At 36.2% G+C, this 26051-nt stretch overlaps 1 protein-coding gene across 3 annotated transcripts in view; it reads left to right on the top strand.

Moving 5' to 3' along the window:
• wgn (Tumor necrosis factor receptor superfamily member wengen) overlaps positions 1 to 26051 on the top strand; it is a 92657-nt gene that overhangs the window by 46278 nt on the left and 20328 nt on the right. For all 3 annotated transcript variants that reach the window (XM_073977958.1, XM_073977957.1, XM_073977959.1), the window contains 2 exons: positions 11326 to 11992; positions 14380 to 14596. In XM_073977958.1, the coding sequence (XP_073834059.1) occupies positions 11390 to 11992; positions 14380 to 14596 (820 nt within the window). In that variant the 5' untranslated portion in view covers positions 11326 to 11389. The remainder of the gene's footprint in view (positions 1 to 11325; positions 11993 to 14379; positions 14597 to 26051) is intronic.

The following is a 26051-nucleotide window of genomic DNA, read 5'->3' as shown; positions in this document are numbered from 1 at the left end:
TGGTGGAGGTCTCTGATATCCGGCTGTTTGCATGGAGTGGGCAATGTTTTGCCATTGTCTTGATATGTTATCGGGACGAGGAGTTCTTTGATTAAGCAGTTGGGCCAGTTGAGTGGAATATGCTGTGGCTATCTGGTACGTACCTTTGCTGCAACAAGGTAGTGGTCCGAGTCTATGTTGGCTCCTCGGAACAATTGCACATCCAACACGCTCGATGAATGTCTTCCATCTATCAATCCATGATCAATTTGATTTCTTGTTCTTTGATTTGGCGACAGCAAGGTGCCATTATGAATATCGAGATGCTTAAATCTGTACTGCTAATTACCATGTTTCTTGCAGCTGCAAAGTCTATCAGCCTCATACCATTGTCAGATGCTTCACTGTGGAGACTGAATTTTCCGATTGTTGGGCCAAAGATATTCTCCTTTCCAATTTTGGCATTAAAATCGCCTAGTATAATTTTAATGTCATGGGCAGGGCAACGGTCATAAGTTTCTTCTAAGCGCTCGTAAAATAAATCTTTGGTCTGTTCGTCCTTGTCTTCAGTTGGAGCATGAGCGCAAATAAAGCTGATGTTAAAGACTTTTGCTTTTAAGCGAATTGCAGCGACTCTTTCATTCACTGGGTTGAAGCTGGAGACCAGATGTTTGAACCTCCGACCAACTACAAATCCGCAACCAAACTCATGCTTTGTGTCATGGCAGCTATAATACAGTGCGTCACCTTTAGGTGTTGTTGTGACGCCTTTACCAATCCATCTTATTTCCTGTATGGCAGTAAAGAGTGCGAACATTCCAGGTGTAGACTCGCAGATCATGGTCTTTAAAACGTTTGCGGGGGTCGTCAACTTTAGAGGGATTTGTTTTTCTTTTCTTTCGTTTTCATGTTTATACAAAACATAGAAAATAGTTCATCTCAAGCTCTTCTTTGGACGATATCGTCAACTAATGTTCGAAGTAAATATATAGAGAGCTGGTCAGGATCAGCCACTAGCTGATATCCATTGATATATAATGAGCGATAGAATATTAATAGACTGAGTATTTGAAGTTGAGTGTTATTAATATTTACCTCTAGATTTGTTCTGCTCGGGTCTATAATATGTTAAAGGTAAATTTGTTTTTAATAGTTCTACATTGTTCTCTTGGCAGAACTTTTCTCTAATGTTGTGGTGTTGCTGTAATGTTATTTTGAATTTTTCCTGTAAAATTAGTAGAAAGAAAACTAGTGGTATCTTAGAAAAATAATAGTTGTAAATTGTGATGATCATACAAAAAATTTTCTTTGCTTTTCGTTGACCTCTGAAAGGGATCTTTTTGTTTCTTTTACTGGAAAAAAATAAATGAATAATTCGATTGAACTATATGTCCCCGTGAACACTCAAGTTACAATAAAACTTCTACATAGATAATTAATAATAATAAAGGATTGAGTATTTAAAATTGAGTGTTATTAATATTTACCTCTAGATTTGTTTTGCGTAGGTCTGTTATGTTGAATTTCAAATAGTTTTTAAATTTATTGATTTATAGTATTACATTGTTGTTGTTGAAACGTTATTTTGGAGTTTTCCTGTAAAATTAGTAGAATGAAAACTAGTGATATCTTAGTAAAATAATAGTTGTAAATTGTGATGATCATACTACAAAATTTATCCGTGATCTCAATCTGAGTCGTGGCCTCTTGTTGCTTTTTTTCTGTTAAATAATAATCCTCATGCGGGTCATTAAAGGATTATTTTTGATCCCCGAAATGAATCATTCAATTGATAGATAATCCATTCCCTTTCATATCTTGGTGATCGTTTACAATTCCTTGAAGTCTTAAGCCACACTCGTAGACAATTGATTCAATACCAATTGAAAGATGCATACAATATGCTAAAATATATGCCCAATAAAATGTTACTTTATTATCGTTTAAGAATTGTAAAATTCTGGACAAAGTATGGCCATGCGATTTATTTCGCATTAACATGATGCCACAACGAGTTTGTCGTCGTCATTGTCGCCTCATAAATGATTTAGGCGGATTTTTCAATGATGTCGACGTCTATGTCTGCCACCACCTACGACAAATGGCGACGTCATGAACCCACATTTAACAAATAAACAGAAAAAATTGCAGAGGTTATGTTGTTGCAGTTCATTCGATGGTAGTATTTAATAGAGGTAGCCATGCCGACTGCCTACCGCAATGCAATCCAAGAGCTACCTACTACCTACAAATGCCATGTCATGCAGTCGTCATATTTTTTGCTTCACCTACTTCAATGCAGCACATTTTTTCCACATACACGCTTGCAAAGTAATAGTATTGCTCTTTTTTTGTAAACATAGTTGTGATATTGTTGTTGTGTTTTAGTTACATTCTATCATTCGCATTTTAGTGGCTACGTTTAGTGAGGTTAGTTCAGTTTAGTTGCTTGCTGTATTGTGGCATGGGGTACGTATAGATGGATGGTATGGTGGTGTAGTGATGGTGTCGTCGGTGGTCATTGTCGTTGATTTTAATTAAATATTCCTTCCTGTTGTCTTCGTTTTTTTCTGTTATTGGCTGTTGTATCCAATTTTTTGTTATTGTTGCGTTTTGTATGTTTGTTTCATAATAATATTTTTTTAGTAGTTTGTAAATACCCCACTGGAGCAAGGAACTAGTTCATAAATTAATAGAAATCAACTCGATTTAGTAAATGAAGTTTGGAAATAAAGTTTTTCCTTAGCAGTGAATTCTACTCTTTAATTTTAAGCATGGTGGAATAATAAGGTGTTACATCAAATCATGTCAAACGTCAAATTTGCTCACAATAATGAATTACTGCGAATTGCTTGTTTACATTTTGTATGTGATTTTATTCACAATAACGTATTTTGAAAACTGGTATGAAGATCAGCTGTTTTTGGCGTTACACCTTATTATTCCACCATGATTTTAAGTAATATTTGTTGTTATAACAAACAACAGATAAAACAGCTGATTATTGGGACCTATAGGTATGCGTGTGGATTATTATCACCAAACTTTACCAGAGCTGTTTATTTTTCAACTCGGTTCGATGGCTCTTTGGCATATTAGTTGGTGGATTTCGTCGCAGAAAAGAAACAGACCAACTAAAAAAATATAATTTTAAGGTTATTTTGTTTATTAAGACTTTGTATTGAAAATAAAGATTAGCTATTCGACGTTTCGCAATTATTTCCTAACATTTTCAGGGATAATTTCCAGTACATTTGGCAGTCTAATTGATTTTTTCTTACCACTAAGACATGTTTTACTTAGATTAGAGCTTTTTGTTGAGTTGGCCCTTTTATGAGGATTAATTTGACGTTTGCGCTATGGAATTGACATTTGAAACCCAGTGGGTTTATTAATGGTCTGTTTCATTAAGACGATTCGAATTCCAATTCGTTCGAACAAATACAAACTTCAGTTTTTTTTTGAAAAAAATATTTCATTTATTTTTGTTTTGGTGTAAATGCAGCCTTATTCCCCAGATAAATATTTCTTTAATGTTCCTTCATGGAACAAATCAAACTTACAATTACGCAACTAGTGCTGTAACAAGTTCCAGGTAGGTAGTTGTCACTTTTCCCATGGTGTATAGTTGGTTGGTTGCTTGCTCTATTGAAGTACCTATTTACGCATGATGGTTGGTAGATCATCATAATTCATATTGTTGGCGTTTTTTATTGTTGGACTGCAGAATTTTACATCTTTGTGTTTATTTCAGCTTTAGTCCATATTTTGTTGTAATTCAATTGTTTGAATAACAACAAAATATTTTAAAGTGGATATGAAATTGATTAGTTGCGGGCGAAGGGTAGGGAATACTATAGTTTCAGTTGTCACCAAACAACTTCATCAGTTCCCTTTTTCGCCGACTCTGTATCGATAAACAGGTCAATAAAGCCATCTAGCAAATTAAATAAAATGAGAAATTTGCTGTATGGCCCTAAAGCTGTTTACCCTACAATTTGAGTCGAACTAAAGAATTTCATATCCACCACTGTTTTTATGTCGTCTTTGCTTCGCAAAGAATACGAACATAGGAGTGTTGCTTCAATAAGCGGGGGTAAAAACAACAAGAAAGTTGTTTTTGCATTGCGCATTGGTCAATAAGGCCGTGCTGATGCCTATTATTGTTGTTGGCGTTTTTTATTGTTGGACTGCAGAATTTTACATCTTTGTGTTTATTTCAGCTTTAGTCCATATTTTGTTGTAATTCAATTGTTTGAATAACAACAAAATATTTTAAAGTGGATATGAAATTGATTAGTTGCGGGCGAAGGGTAGGGAATACTATAGTTTCAGTTGTCACCAAACAACTTCATCAGTTCCCTTTTTCGCCGACTCTGTATCGATAAACAGGTCAATAAAGCCATCTAGCAAATTAAATAAAATGAGAAATTTGCTGTATGGCCCTAAAGCTGTTTACCCTACAATTTGAGTCGAACTAAAGAATTTCATATCCACCACTGTTTTTATGTCGTCTTTGCTTCGCAACAACTGAAACTATAGTATTCCCTACCCTTCGCCCGCAACTAATCAATTTCATATCCACTTTAAAATATTTTGTTGTTATTCAAACAATTGAATTACAACAAAATATGGACTAAAGCTGAAATAAACACAAAGATGTAAAATTCTGCAGTCCAACAATAAAAAACGCCAACAACAATAATAGGCATCAGCACGGCCTTATTGACCAATGCGCAATGCAAAAACAACTTTCTTGTTGTTTTTACCCCCGCTTATTGAAGCAACACTCCTATGTTCGTATTCTTTGCGAAGCAAAGACGACATAAAAACAGTGGTGGATATGAAATTCTTTAGTTCGACTCAAATTGTAGGGTAAACAGCTTTAGGGCCATACAGCAAATTTCTCATTTTATTTAATTTGCTAGATGGCTTTATTGACCTGTTTATCGATACAGAGTCGGCGAAAAAGGGAACTGATGAAGTTGTTTGGTGACAACTGAAACTATAGTATTCCCTACCCTTCGCCCGCAACTAATCAATTTCATATCCACTTTAAAATATTTTGTTGTTATTCAAACAATTGAATTACAACAAAATATGGACTAAAGCTGAAATAAACACAAAGATGTAAAATTCTGCAGTCCAACAATAAAAAACGCCAACAACAATAATAGGCATCAGCACGGCCTTATTGACCAATGCGCAATGCAAAAACAACTTTCTTGTTGTTTTTACCCCCGCTTATTGAAGCAACACTCCTATGTTCGTATTCTTTGCGAAGCAAAGACGACATAAAAACAGTGGTGGATATGAAATTCTTTAGTTCGACTCAAATTGTAGGGTAAACAGCTTTAGGGCCATACAGCAAATTTCTCATTTTATTTAATTTGCTAGATGGCTTTATTGACCTGTTTATCGATACAGAGTCGGCGAAAAAGGGAACTGATGAAGTTGTTTGGTGACAACTGAAACTATAGTATTCCCTACCCTTCGCCCGCAACTAATCAATTTCATATCCACTTTAAAATATTTTGTTGTTATTCAAACAATTGAATTACAACAAAATATGGACTAAAGCTGAAATAAACACAAAGACATAATTCATATTTTAATATTCTTACTTCATAATAGTTAATTCTTTGCATATATTGGAAGATATGTAAACATATTCGTGTATGTATGTATCCCCATGTTTGTTCATTCCCAATATGCAACCAATTATGGTTATTCATTGCTGCTAATTAAAATATAAAATTACATGAACTTTGTTTTGTTTTTTCGTTTTGTTCTAATAATGATAACATTTGTTTAAGGTGTGTAAGGAAGTAATAACAATCAAAGCTACAATGTTTTCCATATTCCATATATTTTTTGCCATAACATCCGATTCGGAGTGTTTTGGTTTTGGGGGTTTTGTGTGTAAACACATTCAAGTTGAACTTTACTTTATTACAAGCCCTTATGTCGAAATCAAATGTGTCTTATGTCATTTTCGGTTTTGTGTGCAATCTATAAATGGATAAATTGGAAATTTTTGGCCTAGGTATTGTGACGCCAGAAAGTTTGTTTTTATTCGGCATTTTTCAAAAAATAAAAAGGTTCACTTAAAAGGCTATAAGATGTTAGTTGTTATGGAACTTACAAAGCAAGGGGTTTGGATTTAATTACATGAAATTATATTTGCGTTTGTCTACCAGGCGTCTTTTTGCCAGCAAGTGACTCTGAATAATGAGCAAAGCAAAGGAGAATGATCGAAGTGAGGTGTAATTAAAGGTAGAATATGAACTACACGAATGAACGTGAACTAAAGGAACTATATGAACACAAGATTTGGAAACCGTTTACAAAGTTCCTTGTCCGGAATATTTCCTTTGAACTAGTTCGTTCGGGAACTACACAACTCTACCAATTGGTTCATGTTGATGATTTCAATCGAGTTCAAAATCCCAAGGCCAGCAATGTTTTCATGTTTACACAAAAAATAAAAAAATATATCATTTTAGGCTCTTCTTTGGACGATATCGTCAATTCAGTTTCGAGAACTAAAATAAACTAAGAATATTCGAAGTATACTCGCTGATATCCATTGATATATTCTGATTGAGAGAATAAAACCTATATTACAAGGCAAATATAGAAGGTAGCCGATTCGGCGAATTGCTACAACAAAGCAACTTTTGCTGTAACATAATACGTCAAAATTTGTAAAGAGAATCAATTCGCCTTGGCGCTTAAATTTGCAGCGATTTAGTTTCGGCCAATCAGAACAAGATGTTTGTTTACATTTCACAATTACAACAATTTTATTTGACATTTCATATTCAATCAGCTGATACGAGTCGGCTACCTTCTTTAATGTGTCTTGCTATATTAAAAAATGAGTATTTGAAGTAGAGTGTTATTAATATTTAACTCTAGATTTGTTCTGCGCTGGTATATAATGACGAAGGTAAATTTGTTTTTAATGGTATTACACTGCTCTCTTGGCAGAACTTTTCTGTAGTGTTGAGTTGTTGCTGCAACGTTATTTTGGATTTTTCCTGTAAAATTAGTAGAATGAAAACTAGCGACATCTTACAAAAATAATAGTCGTAAATTGTAATGATCACATTACAAAATGTATTCGTGATCTCAAAAAAATAAAAAGCTCATTTAAAAGGCCATAAGTTGGAATTTGGAATTTGTTATGGAACTTAAGAAAGCCTATGAGCTGTATTTTGTCCACCAAGTGACAATGTGAGTCACTTTTGAAGTGTTGAGAATGCTTCGTTTTCAGGCAATTGAATTCAAGGTTCAGTTGCTTGAACTAAAATGAACTATGACGGTGTTCCTTACAAATAGTCATTCAATTGAACAATGTTTCGTTTTAAACTTAATAGTACATTTACATTTACGAAATCGAGTTGATTTCAACTGTCAATTCCTTTGTGTATACGTCAAATGAAATCTCACCTGAAATCCATTGGATTGCATTTGACGTTTAAGCAATGGAATTGACAGTTGAAATCGAGTGGATTTTGTAAATGTAAACCAAGCATAACCGATCATTTATTTTTCAATTCGTTGGTGGTTTATGCCACCCTTACAGATAATTATTTCAATACAAATTATCATTGAATTATGGAATTTTCCCGTAGTTATCCTCTTCGACAAAGCAAGAATATTGTGTTTCGGGCCTTTTAACATCCAGACCCTTTTTTTGCTGACTTCTTCTTCGAGAAAATTAAAAACACATAATTTTTGAATGACATTTTTCGCTGAGTTACATTGAAAAATTATGCTATGTTTCACGGGTAATGTTATCATTTGAAATTATTTGAGAACATTGGATTAAGTAACTGATAATGTGAGTGTCTTTTGAAGTATAAGAGCTGCACCATTTTTTATAAATTGGTTCATTTTGGTGATTTCCTATGGAAGTCCAATAAGGGACTTCAGAATACCAGATCGTCTTTTTACATAAAATTTAATGAATAAATAGTCTTAGTTCCGTTAAAGAAAATAAACTATTGATATAGTCCGAAAAGGCTCATTTCAATGACTCATTCGATTGAACTATGTTTCCTATTGATCTTAATATCAGATTCTTGGAGACAAATAAAAGGTCTGTCTGGTTACGCTAAAACTTGTAACAATTTGAAACCCGTCAACGACCTTGCAATACAAATTATTAAGGCTCCAGCTAATGATGCAGAAATGATCCCATGTGACAGCTAATAATGAGCATCGATCTTTCTAGTTGCTTTTTCCAAAAGGAACAAGTTCCTTAATATAGTTCCATAGCTCCAAATAGTTCCGAGATCGATATAGTTCAATGAATATTTCTCTTTCATCGTTCTTTTTGTTTTCTTCGTTCCGAGACCGAAATGAGTGTGGAATTAATGGAAGGAAATGTATGCCCCACAGGAAATATAGTTCCTGGAGATAGTCCCTTTCCAGAACAATTATTTGAAACTAGTTTGTTCTAACCAACAGATTCTTTTCATAGAGAATCTGCACGAAAATGTTGACTTCCTTAAATTGGAGTCTCGTTCTGTCGGGTTAGAAATAAACATGTCAAAGACTAAGCTTATCCTGGGTGTGACAAAACTACTTCTAGATAATATATCGAACTGAAATTTTCGACTTGTAGATGTGAATGGAAAGGATTCTAGACAGGACGCTAGGTTGACTTGATAAGAAAAAGGCTTCAAAAATACATCATATCTGCCAATTTGCGATAATGTTTGTACAAATAGAAGTCAGTCTTTATCTTCTAGCTGTTCACATCTGATATGCCTGATGAGCTGAATTAAACCACCAGCGAAACGATCGCAGCATATTGGTTGGGTGTGTGGGATTTCGCTAGAATTCACTTTTTCAATACAAAACTCCTTAGGTCACGTTAGCTCGATTAATTCAATTAATTAAAAACGTTCACAAATAATGTCCATCATCCTAATAAGACAACAATAAATGAAATTTCTATCAATGGGTCTTAGTGGCATAAAAAAATCTAACTAAAATACTGTAGTCCTAGGTCGTCCAAGTGTTGAATTGAAGTATTTCAATAGAATTTCCTGTAATCCGGTACCAACAGTTCTTTTTGCATAGTAAATAGTTTTATTTTTTAATAATTTTTTCTCCAAAATTAGTCATGTTTGTTAGTCTTTTTCTCCTTAAGAACCGCGAAAAATGGCAAAAAAGTTGAGTTTCTAAAAATTTGAAATGTTTAGAAGCGATTTACATCTTGAAACTTTTAAAATGGTGACATGAATTTTGTGATTTTTGTTGGGCGCATCCACTGTGCTACCGAGCGAACCCTACTACACACATTAGACAAATTCAATAATTTTGGTAGTCTAGTGCTATAAAGGGTGGAACTGTAAGCAAATAATGATTCCAGTACACTTCGGCCAATATGGAGATCCCGCCAAATCTCAACTCATACTAATTCGAATAATAAGTCGATTCTATAGTTTTTTAATGGTAAAATGTCAAATCCAATGTACCAACAAATAAGAAGCCGGAAAATATGTTATAACCTTTTCCTCGCCCAAAGTGTCGAGAAGTGAATTTCCCTATTATCACTCTTTGGAAAATTGTTCAGAATGCGACATATCAACCGAGTCATCGATGCAAGAAGAATTCTGAAAGACTGCCACTTTGGATTTCGAGCTTAACACTCAACATTGCATGCTCTGACAGCCTTCTCCATACGTAATGGAAGATTGTATGACGAAAACTAAGACAACTGCGGTGAGCCTGAATTTCGTCAAAGCTTTCGATGATGACTGAACAACAACCTGCCAAGTCAGGGGTTCTCAAGAATCACTACTGGGACCAGTTCTGTATAACTCCTTCATTAGATATGTACCAGGACCAACAGATGGTATGCCGATGGTATACGATGACGCTTTGGGGGCACAGTGGAAAAAAGTTTGAATGCTTATATGAATGCACTTCACAATTACTTCAACAAATGGACACTCAACGTCGACGTTGGAATATGCGAATCTGTGGTTTTAAAAGGCAAACGCAAATTAACAGCAAAGATCTTCCGGAGACACATACCAACCATCAAAGTTGATAATGAAATAATGGGATCTTGCGAAGTTATAAAGTATCTTGGCATTATCCTACACGACAGGTTCGACTTCTGCCGGCACGTGGATCTATGTGCTGTCGAAGGCTAAAAAGAAGAATTTTGTCTACCAGCAGCTTTTTCGTATGCGAATAATATGCAAAAGTGTGAGATCTCATGGCAATTAGTTAGTCAGTGTTGTGTGACGTAAAGGCGTAACGTAGATATTATTGATGGTATCGTTTAATAAAGAAAAATTAGTTGTTAATAGAAAAGTATATAAAATACTTTATTTAAACACAAATAATTGAGAGAAGACTAGTACATTTATGTATATATTTATTTCAACTTTCGTTTTAAAAAATTGATACCTATTTAGGTTGTCTGTTGAACCTTTGCGGTTTATTTTACTTCATTAGACAGTCTCGACTACAAGAGTAATAGGGCTATATGTCATAATGACATTTACGTTCTGTTCATAGTCAATGCTCCAATCACAAGATTTTTATCATATCTCTATTCATTAACTAACATGCTCAAAGTCCCCAACAATCTTTAAAAAGATACAATCAATAAATATCAATGTCATTGAGTCCTATTTTTCAAAACCACAATTTAAAAATTCCAACACACACAAGACCTCAATTGATTTACCAAGTAGCGGCTGGCTGTCAACGCATTGGTTTTTCTTCGAAGCCTGTGCCGTTAATGAAATTCCATGAAGTCAAAAAGTAAATTTTTCTCTAATTGAAAACTCTTTAACAGCGTAGCGGGTTAAACGGTACACATCAAAACGGCGTTTTATTAATGGGAAAAACAAGTGAATGACATGAGAAAATGGGAAAAATTACCATTAAAAAAACAAACTCCACGCAGAGAGCCTATTTTTGTTAGTTTTAGTTTAGTTTTTTTGGAATGCTGGTGGTGGTGCCTGGCTTCAGGGTGTTTTGCATAAAATGCACATAAATTTTACAGTTGGGCCACTTAAATGTGGGTGAATGTCGTCGGCAAATGCTAAGCGCATGATGGACTTGGAACTTAGGCAGTTGTAAAGTGTTTTAGGTTTTAAGATTCATCATTCAATTGTCTTCTTTATTGCCGAACGAACACTTGTGTTATTGTTGCACAGAAGCCAGCTCAAGACTCCGCCTGCTGGATGCAGTTACAATTTAAATTAGTATTTAAATGTGGGAACTTTTCGTTCCCTGGGAAAATGATGACGGCATTTTTGTTTACTTTTTGATTTTAAATTATTTTCTTCTTCTCTTTTTTCTTTGCAGTTAATGCCGAAACGAATCTTAACAACGACATCTAACACCAACTACACCACCAAACCCCACCACGATGAAGAGACACACACCCGCGCATATTCCAAGAAGACCTACTCTAAACACAACCGCAACAACACATGTTCAACAGACTCCTCACTCGTTTAGTGGGAGCTTGGCCAGAAGTAGAGCAGAGCTCCCAAGTACAGTGCTAAGCAAACAAACCAATACCAATAGTTATAAAGATGAAGCAGAAGCAGCAGCTGATACAGAATCCCTTATTGTGGCCTTAGCCAATAAAAGTACAACAACAATACAAGAACAACAAACTGCAAAAAAGTCAAGGACGACAAGGTCATCCACGACAAATTCATCACCCTATGCTGGAACAACTTTTTGGTCTCGATGGCACTGGCCTCAGCTGAAACCATCAACAGCTGCCTGTGTTTCGGCATTTCTTTTATTATCAACGACATGTTCCTTATGTTCGGCCAATTTGTGTGATCCACAAAGCTGGTGGGATCCTTTGAAGGATAAATGCATTCCTTGCACTGTGTGCCAAGGAGACAAGATTCCACGGCGACCGTGTCAAATGCATCGTGACACTGTATGTGGTTCAGTGTATGACTTGAAAATTGACTGGGTTGTATTTTCTAGAACAGAGCCCAATTGGAAAGAGGTAAGACATAACTTTCTTGATTGTTAAGATGTCTTTTACTTAAAGAAGATCCCTTTAAGAGGTCTTCTGTTTATAGTAGACCACATTAGGATGTCTTCTTTTTATAGGGGACCTATTTAGGATGTCTTGTTTTTATAGAAGACCCTTTAAGGAGGTCTTGTTTTTATAGTAGACCCTTTTAGGAGGTCTTGTTTTTATAGAGAACCCCTTTAGGAGGTATTCTATTTATAGAGGGCCTCTTTAGGAGGTCTTCTATTTATAGAAGACCCCTTTACGAGGTCTTATACTTATAGAAGACGCCTTTAAGAGGTCTTCTATTTATAGAGGGCCCCTTTAGGAGTTCTTCTATTTATAGAGGACCCCTTAAGAAGGTCTTCTATTTAAAGAGGACCTTTTTAAGGGGTCTTCTATTTATATAGGGCCGCTTCAGGAGGTCTTCTATTTATATATGACCTCTTCAGGAGGTCTTCTATTTATATATGACCTCTTAAGGAGGTCTTCTATTTATATATGACCTCTTTAGGAGGTCTCCTAATTATAGAGAACCCCTTTAGGATGTCTTCTATTTTTAGAAGACACCTTTACGAAGTCTTCCACTTATAGAAGACCTTTTTAAGAGGCCTGATAGATGACCCCTTTAAAAGGTCTTCTATTTATAGATGCCCCCTTTAGGAGGTATTTTATTTATAGAGAACCCCTTAAGTAGGTCTTGTGTTTATAGAAGATGCCATTAGGAGGTCTTCTATTTTTAGAGGACCCCTTAAAGGGTTCTTCTATAAGTAGTAGGTCTTCTGTTTATAGAGGACCACCTTAGGAGGTCTTCTGTTTATAGAAGACCCCTTTAAGGGGTCTTCTACTTATAGAAGAACCCTTTAAGGGGTCTTCTACTTATAGAAGAACCCTTTAAGGGGTCTTCTACTTATAGAAGAACCCTTTAAGGGGTCTTCTTCTTATAAAAGAACCCTTTACGGGGTCTTTTACTTATAGAAGAACCCTTTAAGGGGTCTTCTACTTATAGAAGAACTCTTTAAGGGGTCTTCTACTTATAGAAGAACCCTTTAAGGGGTCTTCTACTTATAGAAGAACCCTTTAAATTTTCTTCTACTTATAGAAGAACCCTTTAAATGGTCTTCTACTTATAGAAGAACCCTTTAAGGGGCCTTCTACTTATAGAAGAACCCTTTAAGAGGTCTTCTACTTATAGAAGAACCGTTTAAGGGGTCTTCTTATTATAAAAGAACCCTTTACGGGGTCTTTTACTTATAGAAGAACCCTTTAAGGGGTCTTCTACTTATAGAAGAACCCTTTAAGGGGTCTTCTACTTATAGATGAACCCTTTAAGGGGTCTTCTACTTATAGAAGAACGCTTTAAGGGGTCTCCTACTTATAGAAGAACCCTTGAAGAGGTCTTCTACTTATAGAAGAACCATTTAAGGGGTCTTCTTCTTATAAAAGGACCCTTTACGGGGCCTTTTACTTATAGAAGAACCCTTTTAGGCGTCCTCTACTTATAGAAGAACCCTTTAAGGGGTCTTCTACTTATAGAAGAACCCTTTAAGGGGTCTTCTACTTATAGAAGAACCTTTTAAGGGGTCTTCTACTTATAGAGGAACCCTTTAAGGAGTCTTCTACTTATAGAAGAACCCTTTAAGGGGTCTTCTACTTATAGATGAAGCCTTTAAGGCGTCTTTACTTATAGATGAACCCTTTGAGGGGTCTTCTACTTATAGATGAACCCTTTAAGGTGCCTTCTACTTATAGATGAACCCTTTAAGGTGCCTTATACTTATAGATGAACCCTTTAAGGGGTCTTCTACTTATAGAAGAACCCTTTAACGGGTCTTCTACTTATAGAAGAACCCTTTAAGGGGTCGTCTACTTTTTAAGAGGTCTTCTATTTATAGAGGAAACCTTCAGGTAGTCTTCCATTTTTAGAGGACCTCTTTAATAGGTCTTCTAATTATAGACGACCCCTTTAGAGGTCTTCCATTTTTAGAGGATCTCTTTAATAGGTTTTCTATTTATAGAGGACCTCTTTAGGAGGTCTTTTTGATATAGAGGACCACTTCAGAAGGGGTTCTATTTATAGAGGGCCCCTTTAGTAGATATTATATTTGTAGAGGTCCCCGTTAGGGGATCTTCTGTATATAGAAGACCATTTAGCAGGTCTTCTATTTATAGAAGACCTCTTCAAGAGGTCTTATGTTTATATTATACCACGTTAGGACGTTTTCTGCTTTAGGAGTTCCGTTTAATAGGTCTTCTGTTTATGAGAGACCTACTTATGAAGTCTCCTTTTTATAGGAGGATTATAACAGATTTCCAATGCGTTTCTTTATCACATTTTTTTAATTTTTCGTTTTCTCTTCTTCATCTTTTTACTTTAGAGGCGAAAGTATGATGGTTCCGATTATGGATTAGACCACCATCAGTTAACTGCCGAACAATTGCAGCAGTTGCAGGATGAAACGGATCCCATGGATTGGCAAACGGCTGCATTATTTTTGGCCGTTTTGGCATGTCTACTGTTTTTCATCGTGGCCGCCTGTATTCTGGTACATCATATGCGGCAATGGCGACGCATGGAACGTAGATTAGATCAAGGTAAGTTCTTATTCAACCCCTCATACCTGAAGGAGAACCCCACCGTAAAATAAATTGTTATGAAATCTCTAATTGATTATGCACCATGCATAGCAAGAAAGCACGTTTCGTTTGTGTAGGGAGGACAATGGCTGGACAATGGACAATGCAAAGGCCACAATGTTGTGTGATTGTTTGTGTTATTGTTGTTGTTGATGTGATCAATTCCTTGTGATCACGTTTCTTAGTTTTGTTTTTAAAGAATTTGAAATTCCATGCATAACCCAACTAAAAGAGGAGACTTTCTTGTATTAAGGCGACATTCTACAACAAGAATCCATTCTTGTTTTTTTTCTTTAGCCCCGTAAATGGCAAGTGCCTTTGGTTTTGTTGTTGTATTCTAAATTCATTAATATTATGGATTTGTTTTTCTTCGGGCAACCTGAATACCATGGTAATGCGGCATAATTCCCTGAAATATTGGGCAACACGTACGCATACAATTTTTTGTGGACTTGACTTTTCAATTGTAGTCTGGCATGGGGCTACTGTTTGCCGGGCAAGGCAGGGATAAAATAATAATTTTCAAAATCAGGCAATAAACACGCAATGTCTTTTTCACAAACATTAAACTGGAAATCTTATCGGGGAATATTATGGATCACAGAATAAAAAAAAAAAAACAATTTTTATGTGTTAGATCTTCCTTTTCTTTATCTGTCTCCAGTTCTTTTTATGATGCCATTCACATAACACTAATCCCTACTGCTGCTCTCTGTCTGTCCTTGGAAATGAAAAATATTCATGACGTTTTTTTTATGTTTAGTAGGGTCATCTTATGTACATACATATGTATGTAGTCAATCGTACATCCATTTGATAAACAAATAATTCTTGTTCTTCTTCTGGCTACTGAATGCCATCTTCTATTCTTCTTCTGTTTCTTCGTAGTCTTGAGATTCAAATCATGGTTCTGCAAAAAATCAAAACAATGTTTTCGATTAAGACATTCTTTGAAAAATTGTTGTTTTTTTCGTTATGCAAAGCCATTCCTTAGGGTTCATTTAATGTCTTGGAGCATTGTCGTGGTAGTCTTCTCCATAGCATAAAACATGTTTATGATTTGCTGTTCTTTTTTTATGGAAAGAACATAATCATAAAACATATCACAATTTTTCAACGATTTCTCTAAAACCAAGACACAAATACAGGGTGTTTAACATTCAACCGACATTTAATAAGTCTTAAAGGTTCCATGTTGCGCTACAAATGTTGGCATTATAATGGGATCAAAGTTGATTGTTATACTCATTACCAAATGTGAAAATTGGGCAAATCAACCTTTTTGTCCTTGATACTAGTAAAGTCAGCAAACGAGTGATGACTTTTCCTTAATTCTTCAAGTGATTGCAAATGTCATTATCGATACCGCAGCAATTTTAGACCATGTTTATATCCATTATTTTTCAGCGAGATTTTTTGTCGATTGTAGACTTTCACAGATAATAGGGCTGATGAGCGAAAAAGGAAAAGATAAATAAGAAACGGATTTGAAATCGCGTCCCCAATAACACACACAATTTTGACGTTCAAAACCAACTCCAAAACTTCCGAACGCTACGTTATAAAAGTGTTTATCATTAAAACCATTGCAGATGGATACGAGAAATCTATCGTCGCTTCAAAATAACTAAATACCCCTCTTCTGAACTAAAATTTAATAATTAGTTTCCTATCCTGTCCTAAAAATCCCATGGACACATTTTGATACCCAATTCAGTAGTTCTGACAAGGGTTAATCGAGAACGTGAACTCATTACAACAATAAAAAGAAGAAAAGTGTCATAGCTTGGAAATATAATGAGGAACCGAAAATACAAGCTGCTCCAAACCCTAATCGGTGGAACGATAGAAGGGAAGCCATCCAGAGGACGGAAAGAAACATCATGGATTGACAATATACTGAAATGGACCGGCATTAGAAATCTCTCAATCCTACTGAGTGAAGCCAGAAATAGAGAAGCTTTTATGGAGATCACGAATAATATATGAATATACCTTAATATTTGTAACAAATAATGATATATAATTGTATTGGTCGCTTATATTCGAGATCGAATATGCAAATAAAGAAGAAGATCCTGTCAACGTAGGGGATGGAAGATACCAAGGAACGGTCCTGACCGGGTTTAACATGACAAAGCCCAGGATTTATCTTGGTCCCTCTTTCATCTCATGTGTACACTGACCTCCCCGTGGTGTCACCTGGGGAACTGCCTTTAACACCCGTTAAAGAACGTTAAAAACTTGGGTTTGGGAGTCGGGTTAGTAACCTCCCCTAGAAAAACAGCCTACTATGAAAAAAAAACGAAAGAAAATAAAAACAAACCCCTCTAAAGTTGACAAACCCCGCAAACGTTTTAAAGACCATGATCTGTGAATCTGCACCTGGAATGTTCGCACTCTTTATAGAGAAGGTGCAGTTTACGCATTGGCAGATGTAGTACTTGAAAAGTACAAGGCCGACATTACTGCCATACAGCAAATACGATGGAACGGGAAAGGCGTAACACCAACACCTAAAAGTGACGCACTGTATTATAGCTGCCATGGCACAAAGCATGAGTTTGGTTGCGGATTTGTAGTTGGTCGGAGTTTAAAACATCTGGTCTCCAGCTTCACCCCAGTGAATGAAAGACTCGCTGCAATTCGATTAAAAGCAAAATACTTCAACATCGGCTTTATTTGCGCTTATGCTCCCACTGAAGACAAGGACAAACAGACCAAAAATATGTTTTACGAGCGCTTAGAAGAAACTTATTGCCCTGCCCATGACATTAAAATTATACTAGGCGATTTTAATGCCAAAATTGGAAAGGAGAAATCTTTGGGCCAGCAGTCGGGAAATTCAGTCTCCACAGTGAAACAGCTGACAATGGTATGAGTCTGACAGATTTTTCAGCTGCAAGAAACATGGTAGTTGGCAGCACCAGATTTAAGCATCTCCATGTACGTAAGGGCACCTGTCTGTCGCCAGATCAAAGAGCAAGAAATCAAATTGATCACGTTGGAAGACATGCATCAAGCGTGTTGGATGTAAGATCGTTCCGAGGTGCAGACATAGACTTGGACCACTACCTTGTTGCAGCAAAGGTACGCACCCGGTTAAACGTAGCAAACAAAGTGCAAACAGACACAACACGGAAGTTGGACATCGGTAAGCTGCAATCACAACAGATAGCCACAGCATATTCCACTCAACTAGCCCAATTGCTTAATCAAAGCACTCCTCATCCCGATAACATATCAGCGCAAGGGCAAAGCATTGCCCACTCCATGCAAACAGCCGCTAAATCCATACTTGGATACCACATATATAGGGCTACTTTACAATCCGTAGCAACGCGTAGCGCACGAGAGAGATACAGGGAGAAAAGGAGAGAGCAGAAACGTATTTTCCGCAGGAAAAAGAGAGAGATGGAAAAGTGGGAGTGTGAACAAATCGAGATGTACAGGAGACAGAATGAAGTGCGAAAATTCTACAAAAGAGTGAAACATCAAATAGATGGCTTTGGAGCTGGCACATCCTCCTGTAGAGACCAGCAAGGTAATCTGGTAACTGATACAGATAGTGTGCTAAGGATATGGAAAGAGCATTTTTCCAAACTCTTGGTATCCAATAGTAGCGAAGTCGACGAAGATACCACAGATTCAATCCCAGAATGTGGTATTGAACGTATATCACCCGTCCAAGATTAGGTAAATACAGCAAAAAACCGACTGAAGAATAATATGGCAGCAGGAGCTGATGGCCTACCAGCCGAGCTGTTTAAAACCGGAGGCGACACGCTGATAAGGTGTATGCATCAGATAGTTAGCTCCATCTGGCAGGAAGAACGCGTACCCGACGATTGGAACCTGAGCATACTGTGCCCCGTCCATAAGAAAGGAGATAAGACTTTATGCTCCAATTATAGGGGCATGCGTCTTCTCCCTATCAGGGATATTGTGCGAACGACTAAAGCCCATGGTCAACGAAATAATTGGACCATACCAATGCGGCTTTAGACCTGGCAAGTCCACCATTGACCAGATATTTACCCTGCGGCAAATCCAGGAGAAGACCAAGAGATGCAGATCGACACCTACCACCTTTTTGTCGATTATAAAGCAGCCTTCGACAGCCCGCTACGTTCAAAGGTATTTCAAGCCATGTCTGAATTTGGTATGCCCGCCAAGCTCATTCGGCTTTGTAAAATGACTCTAACTGACACAAGATCTTCAGTTAAAATAGGAAAGAACCTTTCCGAAGAGTTTTGTACCAAAAGAGGTTTCAGGCAAGGAGACAGCCTTTCGTGTGATCTTTTCAACATCCTGCTAGAAAAGGTTATACGAGAGGCAAACGTCAAAAGAAGTGGCAAAACCTACACCAATAGCCACATGTTACTTGCTTATGCTGAGGATATAGACATCATGGGACGATCAGTAAAAGAAGTAACCTATACCTTTATGAAGGTCGAAGGAGAATCTGCTTAAGTGGATCTGGCAGTAAACGGCGAGAAGACCAAGTTGATGGTGTCGACGCGCAATGCGTCCATTGAGATCGGACCAATTGTTGAAGTTGGTTCCTATAATATTGAGGTAGTAAAAGACTTCGTCTACCTCGGCACCTCCGTAAACACAACAAACGATATCAGTTGTGAAAAAAAAGAAGAATTGTATTGGCCAACAGATGCTACTTTGGCTTAAGTAAGCACTTTAAAAACAAAACCACAACTCGTCAAACAAAAATAACGCTTTACAAACACTGATACTACCCGTGCTGATGTACGGTTCCGAAGCCTGGGTACTTGCGCAAGCAGATAAGGCAGTGGTGCTTGGCGTGTTTGAGAGAAAAATTCTTCGAAAGATCTACGGACCAATCTGCGTTGACGGTGAATATCGACGTCGTATGAACCACGAGCTGTATCTGCTATACAACGATATCAGTATAGATAAACGTATCGAGATGCAACGTTTGCGTTGGCTAGGCCATATAATAAGAATGAGCGATGATGAACCCGCTAAAAAGGCGTATAAATTCGAGCCACATGGCGGTGCACGCAGAATTGGCAGGCCAAAGAATAGGTGGCGCAAACAAGTGGATGACGAGATGACAAGGCGCGGTATTCCAAAAAGCGAAGCACTAAACAGAGAGAATTGGAGATCTTTTCTTAGTTCGATCTATGGAACAAATGTTCTGTAATAGGCCAGCTAAGTAAGTAAGGGGAATACTAAGTATTCTTTCCACTCGGCGATAATTTTCAAGACTTTAAATTTCAGATGCTACTGCTTGCAAAAAGGGGATGTTTTTCTGATTCTTCTTTGTAGAATTCTGCGCAGATTTTTACGTTTCAGAATGTCGGGATTCTTCTCCAAACGGTCGACGGTGCACGGTCTGTTCCTTCAATCTATCTCTAGTGGAAATTCTTTGTCCTACAATCAATCCTGCTATGCGGAACTATAGGGGCGTTCTCAGAAATTAGCTTATGTATGTTTCCTATCTGATGATATTTGGCAATGTGGGATCCACATATGGAGGAGTATATAGGTTTAGAAATTTATGCAGAGCACGCCCGCTAGTATCAGTTAAATGTCAGCCCAATATTGATGTTACATCCTATCATAATTTCAGCTAAATTATAGTGGGAAACCTTTTTATCACCGAGATCGAACTATACTTTTAGAGAAGTTTGCAAACGATTGCATCATTGTGCAACCAAAAATATTTCCCACGAACATCCCCCAAGGGACTAGGAAGACTTGTCTCAGCTCTTCCAATCAATGAGTGCAATCTGATTTATATGAAGCTCTATAATATAGGAATTCGCTATTTTCGACGAGACCGAACAGCGTGTCAAACGATACCCCTTGTTGAGAAGATTTACATGGCTGAAGTACTCTGGAAATTTCGCTGACATTACGCTGAGGGGTTTATGCCATTGTCTGTAATGTGAATCGTACCCCCAGGCATTCAGAGTGCTTGTCATTTCACCGCAGTGGCAACCAAATACTTTCACTTGCTCCACACCCTAAGAAAACAAAACTGTTAGGTCAATGATTAGTTATTGAGCTTAGAATATTAAAGAAACAATTTAAAAAATATATGTTTTTTATTACTTATCCAAAGTAGCAACCTATTCATTGTAAACGACAACAGTTTTTAATCCTTTTCTACTTCTTCGAAGAATATTTCCAAATAAAAATAAGTATTATAAGACCCTTTGCATTATAATTTCCTTTTTATGACATTTCAAGTAAAATCTCCATTCAAAACTCCAAATCCTCGTACTTTGTAAAGTGTCATAAAATACTAGAAAAGGGCATTTATTATCAACCAGCAGTAAAAGGTGTAGTCAGTCCATGAGAATTTGTATTTTAGACATGACCAGGTTTTCCCACGCACCATACAAAAAAGACAAGACGAACAAATCTATGACAGATTTAGAACAACTTAGAGTTTTTTGTAAAACAAAATCTAAATTATTTTTAGTTTTGAAATCCTCATTAATTATCCTCCAAAAACACTCGGAGTCCATTCGGAGACAATGGAAAACTATCAATCATTAAAATAATACCCAAAAGAACTCAAAACGGTCCGAGTAATCCATTCACAAAAAAACGAAAAAATGAAGAGGATAAAAATAACAACAGATGAAGGTGGATTAAATGTGGCATAGAAAAAGATGAGGCAGATGTAAAAACTTCCAACAGAAACACATGTTGCTGGCCTCAGTGGCTGTCTGTCCATTTTCTTGTCATTGGCATGTAGATGTGTTACGGTTGTGTCGCCTTCATTTGTTGGCTTGTATCATAAATTTTGCCAAAATGCTCCATGTATTGACAGAGAAAAACTTAATGTTGTTGTTTGTATTTCATTTTCTGTTTCGAATTTATGGTAAAAGGAAGGGCTGCAATAGTTTATTCAGCCATGTCCATGTGCAGCTATTTGGCCATGATTTTCATGTTTTTGATTTTTAAATAGATCTTTCAATTTGTTAATTTATGTGTTTGCCAATTGATTTTTATGATGACAAACCAAAAGTTGTGTTTTCTTATTGGGACGACAAATTTAATGAAAGTTTGTAGGTGGATACAGAAAAAAACATGCCACTATTGTCATTTCCTTGTCAAAACAAAATTTATTGGTGATAAAATAACAATCTATTAGTGCTACTGTTTAAAAACACATACTTTCATGAAAGTTATTGCAATTCAGCAAAGCTGAATTGCTGTTATTTTGAGGAACAAATGGTTACGATAAATCATTTGGGTTGTTTTGTTAATAAAACGTAATTCAGCTAAGCTGAATTGTTGTTTTCTCAAGGAGATAGTATGTGATGCGGACAAATTTTATTGTTTGCAATAGTTTAGCTTATTCAGCTAAATGGAACTATATTCAGCTAAAATAAAAGGTTGGAAGTTGATTGTTTGTTAGTCTCTGATCGAAAATTTAATAATTCATTTTGATGGCTTACGTTTAAAAAATTCACAGTATTTAAATTAAGCAGAGCTGAATATACATTTTCCAAAGAACATATTGTTATGGCAAGGTTTTCTTCCATTTTTCTTGAATAAAGCTTAATTCAGCTGAGCTGAATTTGTATACTCTTTAAGAAAACTGACATTTTGTAGCCAAATGTTATAGTTTGCATGTGTATAGCCAATTCAGATAATAAAAACCACTGTTCAGCTGAGCCATTATTTTTGTATTCAAATTCAGCAGAGCTAAATTGAAGAATCTCTTAGTTATTTCAAGATTTTCTTTCATTTTTTTTAAAAGAAAACTTTATTTAGCTGAGCTGAATTTGTATTTTTTAAAAAATCTGTGCGTTTGCACGGACTAGATCCTTTAAATAGTTTTAATTTCTAAGTCTAACCACAAGATGAGGGAATTCAGCTAAGCTGAATTACAGTATTCTTGAATAATTCTAAAGTTCTTAGAGCTAAATTCAAATTTTGTTCACAATAACTCAATTCAGCTAAGCTGAATAACTGTCTAAATTGTATTTTTTCACATTTTCCACAAAAAACCACTGTGTCCCTCTTATTACATCCTAATGATTTTACCATAACTACAGCTGCCGTTCGTTCTTCTTGATTTCATGTTTGTTGTATCCATCCTCAGCAACAACACTTCCGATTAGATATTTCGAACAAAATTTATGACCCAGCAACAACTAAGCATGTTGTCATTTCGTCGTGTCTTGTTGTTGTTGATGTAAATGTTTTGTTGTATCGACGACATTACTTGCCACTTAAAAAAGTGATCAGTAGGAAAATAATGATGATGATGCGGAGGAGGATGCCGATGAGAATTTATTCCAATGTCATTAAAAATAAATACTTTACATTTCGGCATTTGATAAAATGTCGACATTTGTATGGTTGGGTAATTTTGTCACAGAGAAAAAGAGATACCGAAGAAGGAAGGGAATAATGCGGAAGTAGCCAATTTTTTATATAAATGTCAAGTGGTTTTCAGCTTTGGGCTACTGAAAAGGAAGTGACAAAAGGAAATGAACAAAACATTCCCACAGGAATTATGCTATTGAAGGGGCACAAGGGATGCAAACAGGTAGAGAGCGACCAATGTCACGAACTAATGGTGCCTAAATTCCTAAATTTTAAATTACCTTATGACAGAAAAAGAAATACATATCAAAATAGCTTCACTGTCATTGATTATATTTCCACTAAATTGTAGAGAGAGATAAATATAAGTTCTCTGGATTCTGGAATGTTGCCTACAAAATAAAAATACTTCCTTATTCATCATTCAAACATTTGCCATAGTTTTTTTTTCTGCATCCTTTCAGTTTTCGCTTTCCATTCTTGCACTTTACTGCAAAATATTTTATGTTCGAAACAAAGCAGCTAAAATACCAAGAAGAAATGCAGAAGGCATAGCCGTCAATATATCCGCATCCATTTTGACATAGATATAAACAATGTGTAAAGTAGAATTGTTCTATGACAGCACAGTGCTGCAAAATACAAATATTTATCATTGTTCAGCTAATGAACACAATTCAAAACTTGTTGCTTGAAGTTCATGAACGAACTAAGTCAAACGATCGATTCCTTGAATTGAACGAACGGAACCAATGCCAGTTCATTCCTTGATATCGTTCATTTAGATTATCCCGTTCGTTTAGATCAACAACAAAAAATTTAGCTAACATTGTTTTTATTGTGTGAGTACATGATTTTTTAATGTGTCAATTAGTGTGTGGGCAGAGAGCACAACCCGAGGGGCTTCTCTTGCCCCACATTGATTTAGATTCTGTCGTTCATTTAGCTCATCTCGCTCATATAGCCCTTCTAGTTTATTAAGTTGAGCGAGTGAATTCGGTGTTGTGTAGAAACACGAACGATGAAAACATTTCGTTATTTTTTCTTGTTAGCGTCATTCCATTGGTCGATCGTAGTGAAAGATATTCACAAGAAAATGATAGACTGAAATGTAATATTGAACGAAGATGAGCCAACGAGCTGGTTTCAAGAAGGAACTAGTTCCATTGAACCGTTCACTGAAAAGAGCAGCTGCATTAGTTGTTTCATTTTACAAACGGAAAACTTGGAACAAAAAGCCTACTGAACAAATAACTAATTAAAAAACCAAATTATCGACTAATGGCCGACAAATATAATTGTTGTTTTGAGTATATTCAACCAATCGATCTTAGATAATTGAGTTAATAGACCACTCACATAGATTTGAGAAAATCAGAATGGTCCACTTTTTCAAGTAAGCAAATAAAAATGTTGTCCCCAGGACACTATTCTAAATCTAATTCTTTTCAAGTGATCTGTAATTAAAAAACTAAAAAAATGATTAAGGGAAATGAATTAGTTCAGTCAACATATTTTCTAAGAAAAAAAAAAATCGGAAGGAACTAAAAATGAAGATTGACTTGATAGTTGACAAGTGCTTCAAAGTAGGTTCTTGAAGAAATTCAGCCGATCATTAACCGCACACAAATTATTTTAATAGAATGTTTAGTTCAAAAAATAAATTAAAAGAAATTGAACATGAAATAAGATGGAACTACTGAACCGGTAACTAACACAAAATTAATTCTTCTAATAGAACGGTCATCTTTAGTAAACAATTTGACGTATTTATGGTAATTGAGCTAAAATAGTGAACTAATGAAGTGAATAGACCCAAATGGCTAACGATTGAACTAAGGGATTGGTCAATAGAATCGCTGAACTTTGGTTTAGCTATTCGATTCAAGTGACTGGCATAACCATGGTGTATTTTCGTATAAAAATATAAATTCTGCCCTAAGCACACTTAACCGACTTATCCAATAATAGTTCTTTAAAGTGACGAGTACTTCATAAGAGAACTAGTTCAACTGAACTATTCATGAAAAGCTAAATTGAGCTTTCGAACTTATTCCATTATGGAACTAATCACACAAAGTACTCCGCAAAATCCTTACTAAGCCATCATTTAGGGCCAATAACCACTTATGTGGCGCGACATATCCTTGTTAAAATAATCGGTTAGTAATGGGTTTTGTAATGAGTTTCTTTACTGTAAAAACTGTCAAAACAACGAAAAACGTGGGAAGACCTGATAGCGTACACAAAGCGGCTGTTTGAACGAAAACTGAACTTAGGTCTTGAATGAAAAGTAAGTCCAACAAACCAGAAGCTTTAATAATTTCAACATGTGGAAACTCCTCATATTCAGACATTCTAAAACAAGTGTAAAGTGAAGAAAAGCTGGCTACCCTAGGAAAAAATTTGAAAACTTTTAGATACATAAAATCGTGAGTTATTGTTGGAAATCAGCACACCAGAACACAAATTAATTCCGGAAAGCAATTGAAAATGAGCCTGCCGCAAAATCTGTGCTTGGGTACCAAAAAGCACCACCTAAAAATCTATGGTACGATCAGGAGTGCCATAAGGCTACTGAAGAAAAGAACGCGGCATACAGAACAAGCCTGCATTCAACCCTAAATTCAGTAGCAACACGAAGCGCGAAAGAAAAATATCGGGAGAAGAGGAGAAGCGTATTTTCAAAAGAAAAAAGAGAGAGCAAGAAAAACGCGAGCGTGAGAAACTCGAGATGTTTAGGAGTCAGAATGAAGTCCGCAAATTTTACCAGAGTGTGAAACTCCAGACTGAAGGGTATGGTGCAGGCACATTCTCCTGCAAAGATCATGAAAGGAATCTGGTAACTGATACAGATACCGTACTAAGGATCTGGAAGGAGCATTTCCTGAAGCTCTTAGTATCGAATATGGGCGGCGATGAATATACACCAGAACCAATCGCAAACGACGACGTTGAATGTCTTCCATCTAGCCAAAGCAAGGTTATGACAGCAATTAATCGGCTGAAAAACAATAAAGCAGCAGGAGCTGATGGGCTGCCCGCCCAACTGTTCAAGACCTGTGGCGAAATGCTGATAAGG

This window comes from Musca autumnalis, unplaced genomic scaffold, assembly GCF_047663935.1.
Source record: "Musca autumnalis isolate F117 unplaced genomic scaffold, ASM4766393v1 scaffold_3, whole genome shotgun sequence".
Lineage (NCBI taxonomy): Eukaryota > Metazoa > Arthropoda > Insecta > Diptera > Muscidae > Musca > Musca autumnalis.
This window is presented reverse-complemented; position numbering and strand designations above follow the sequence as displayed.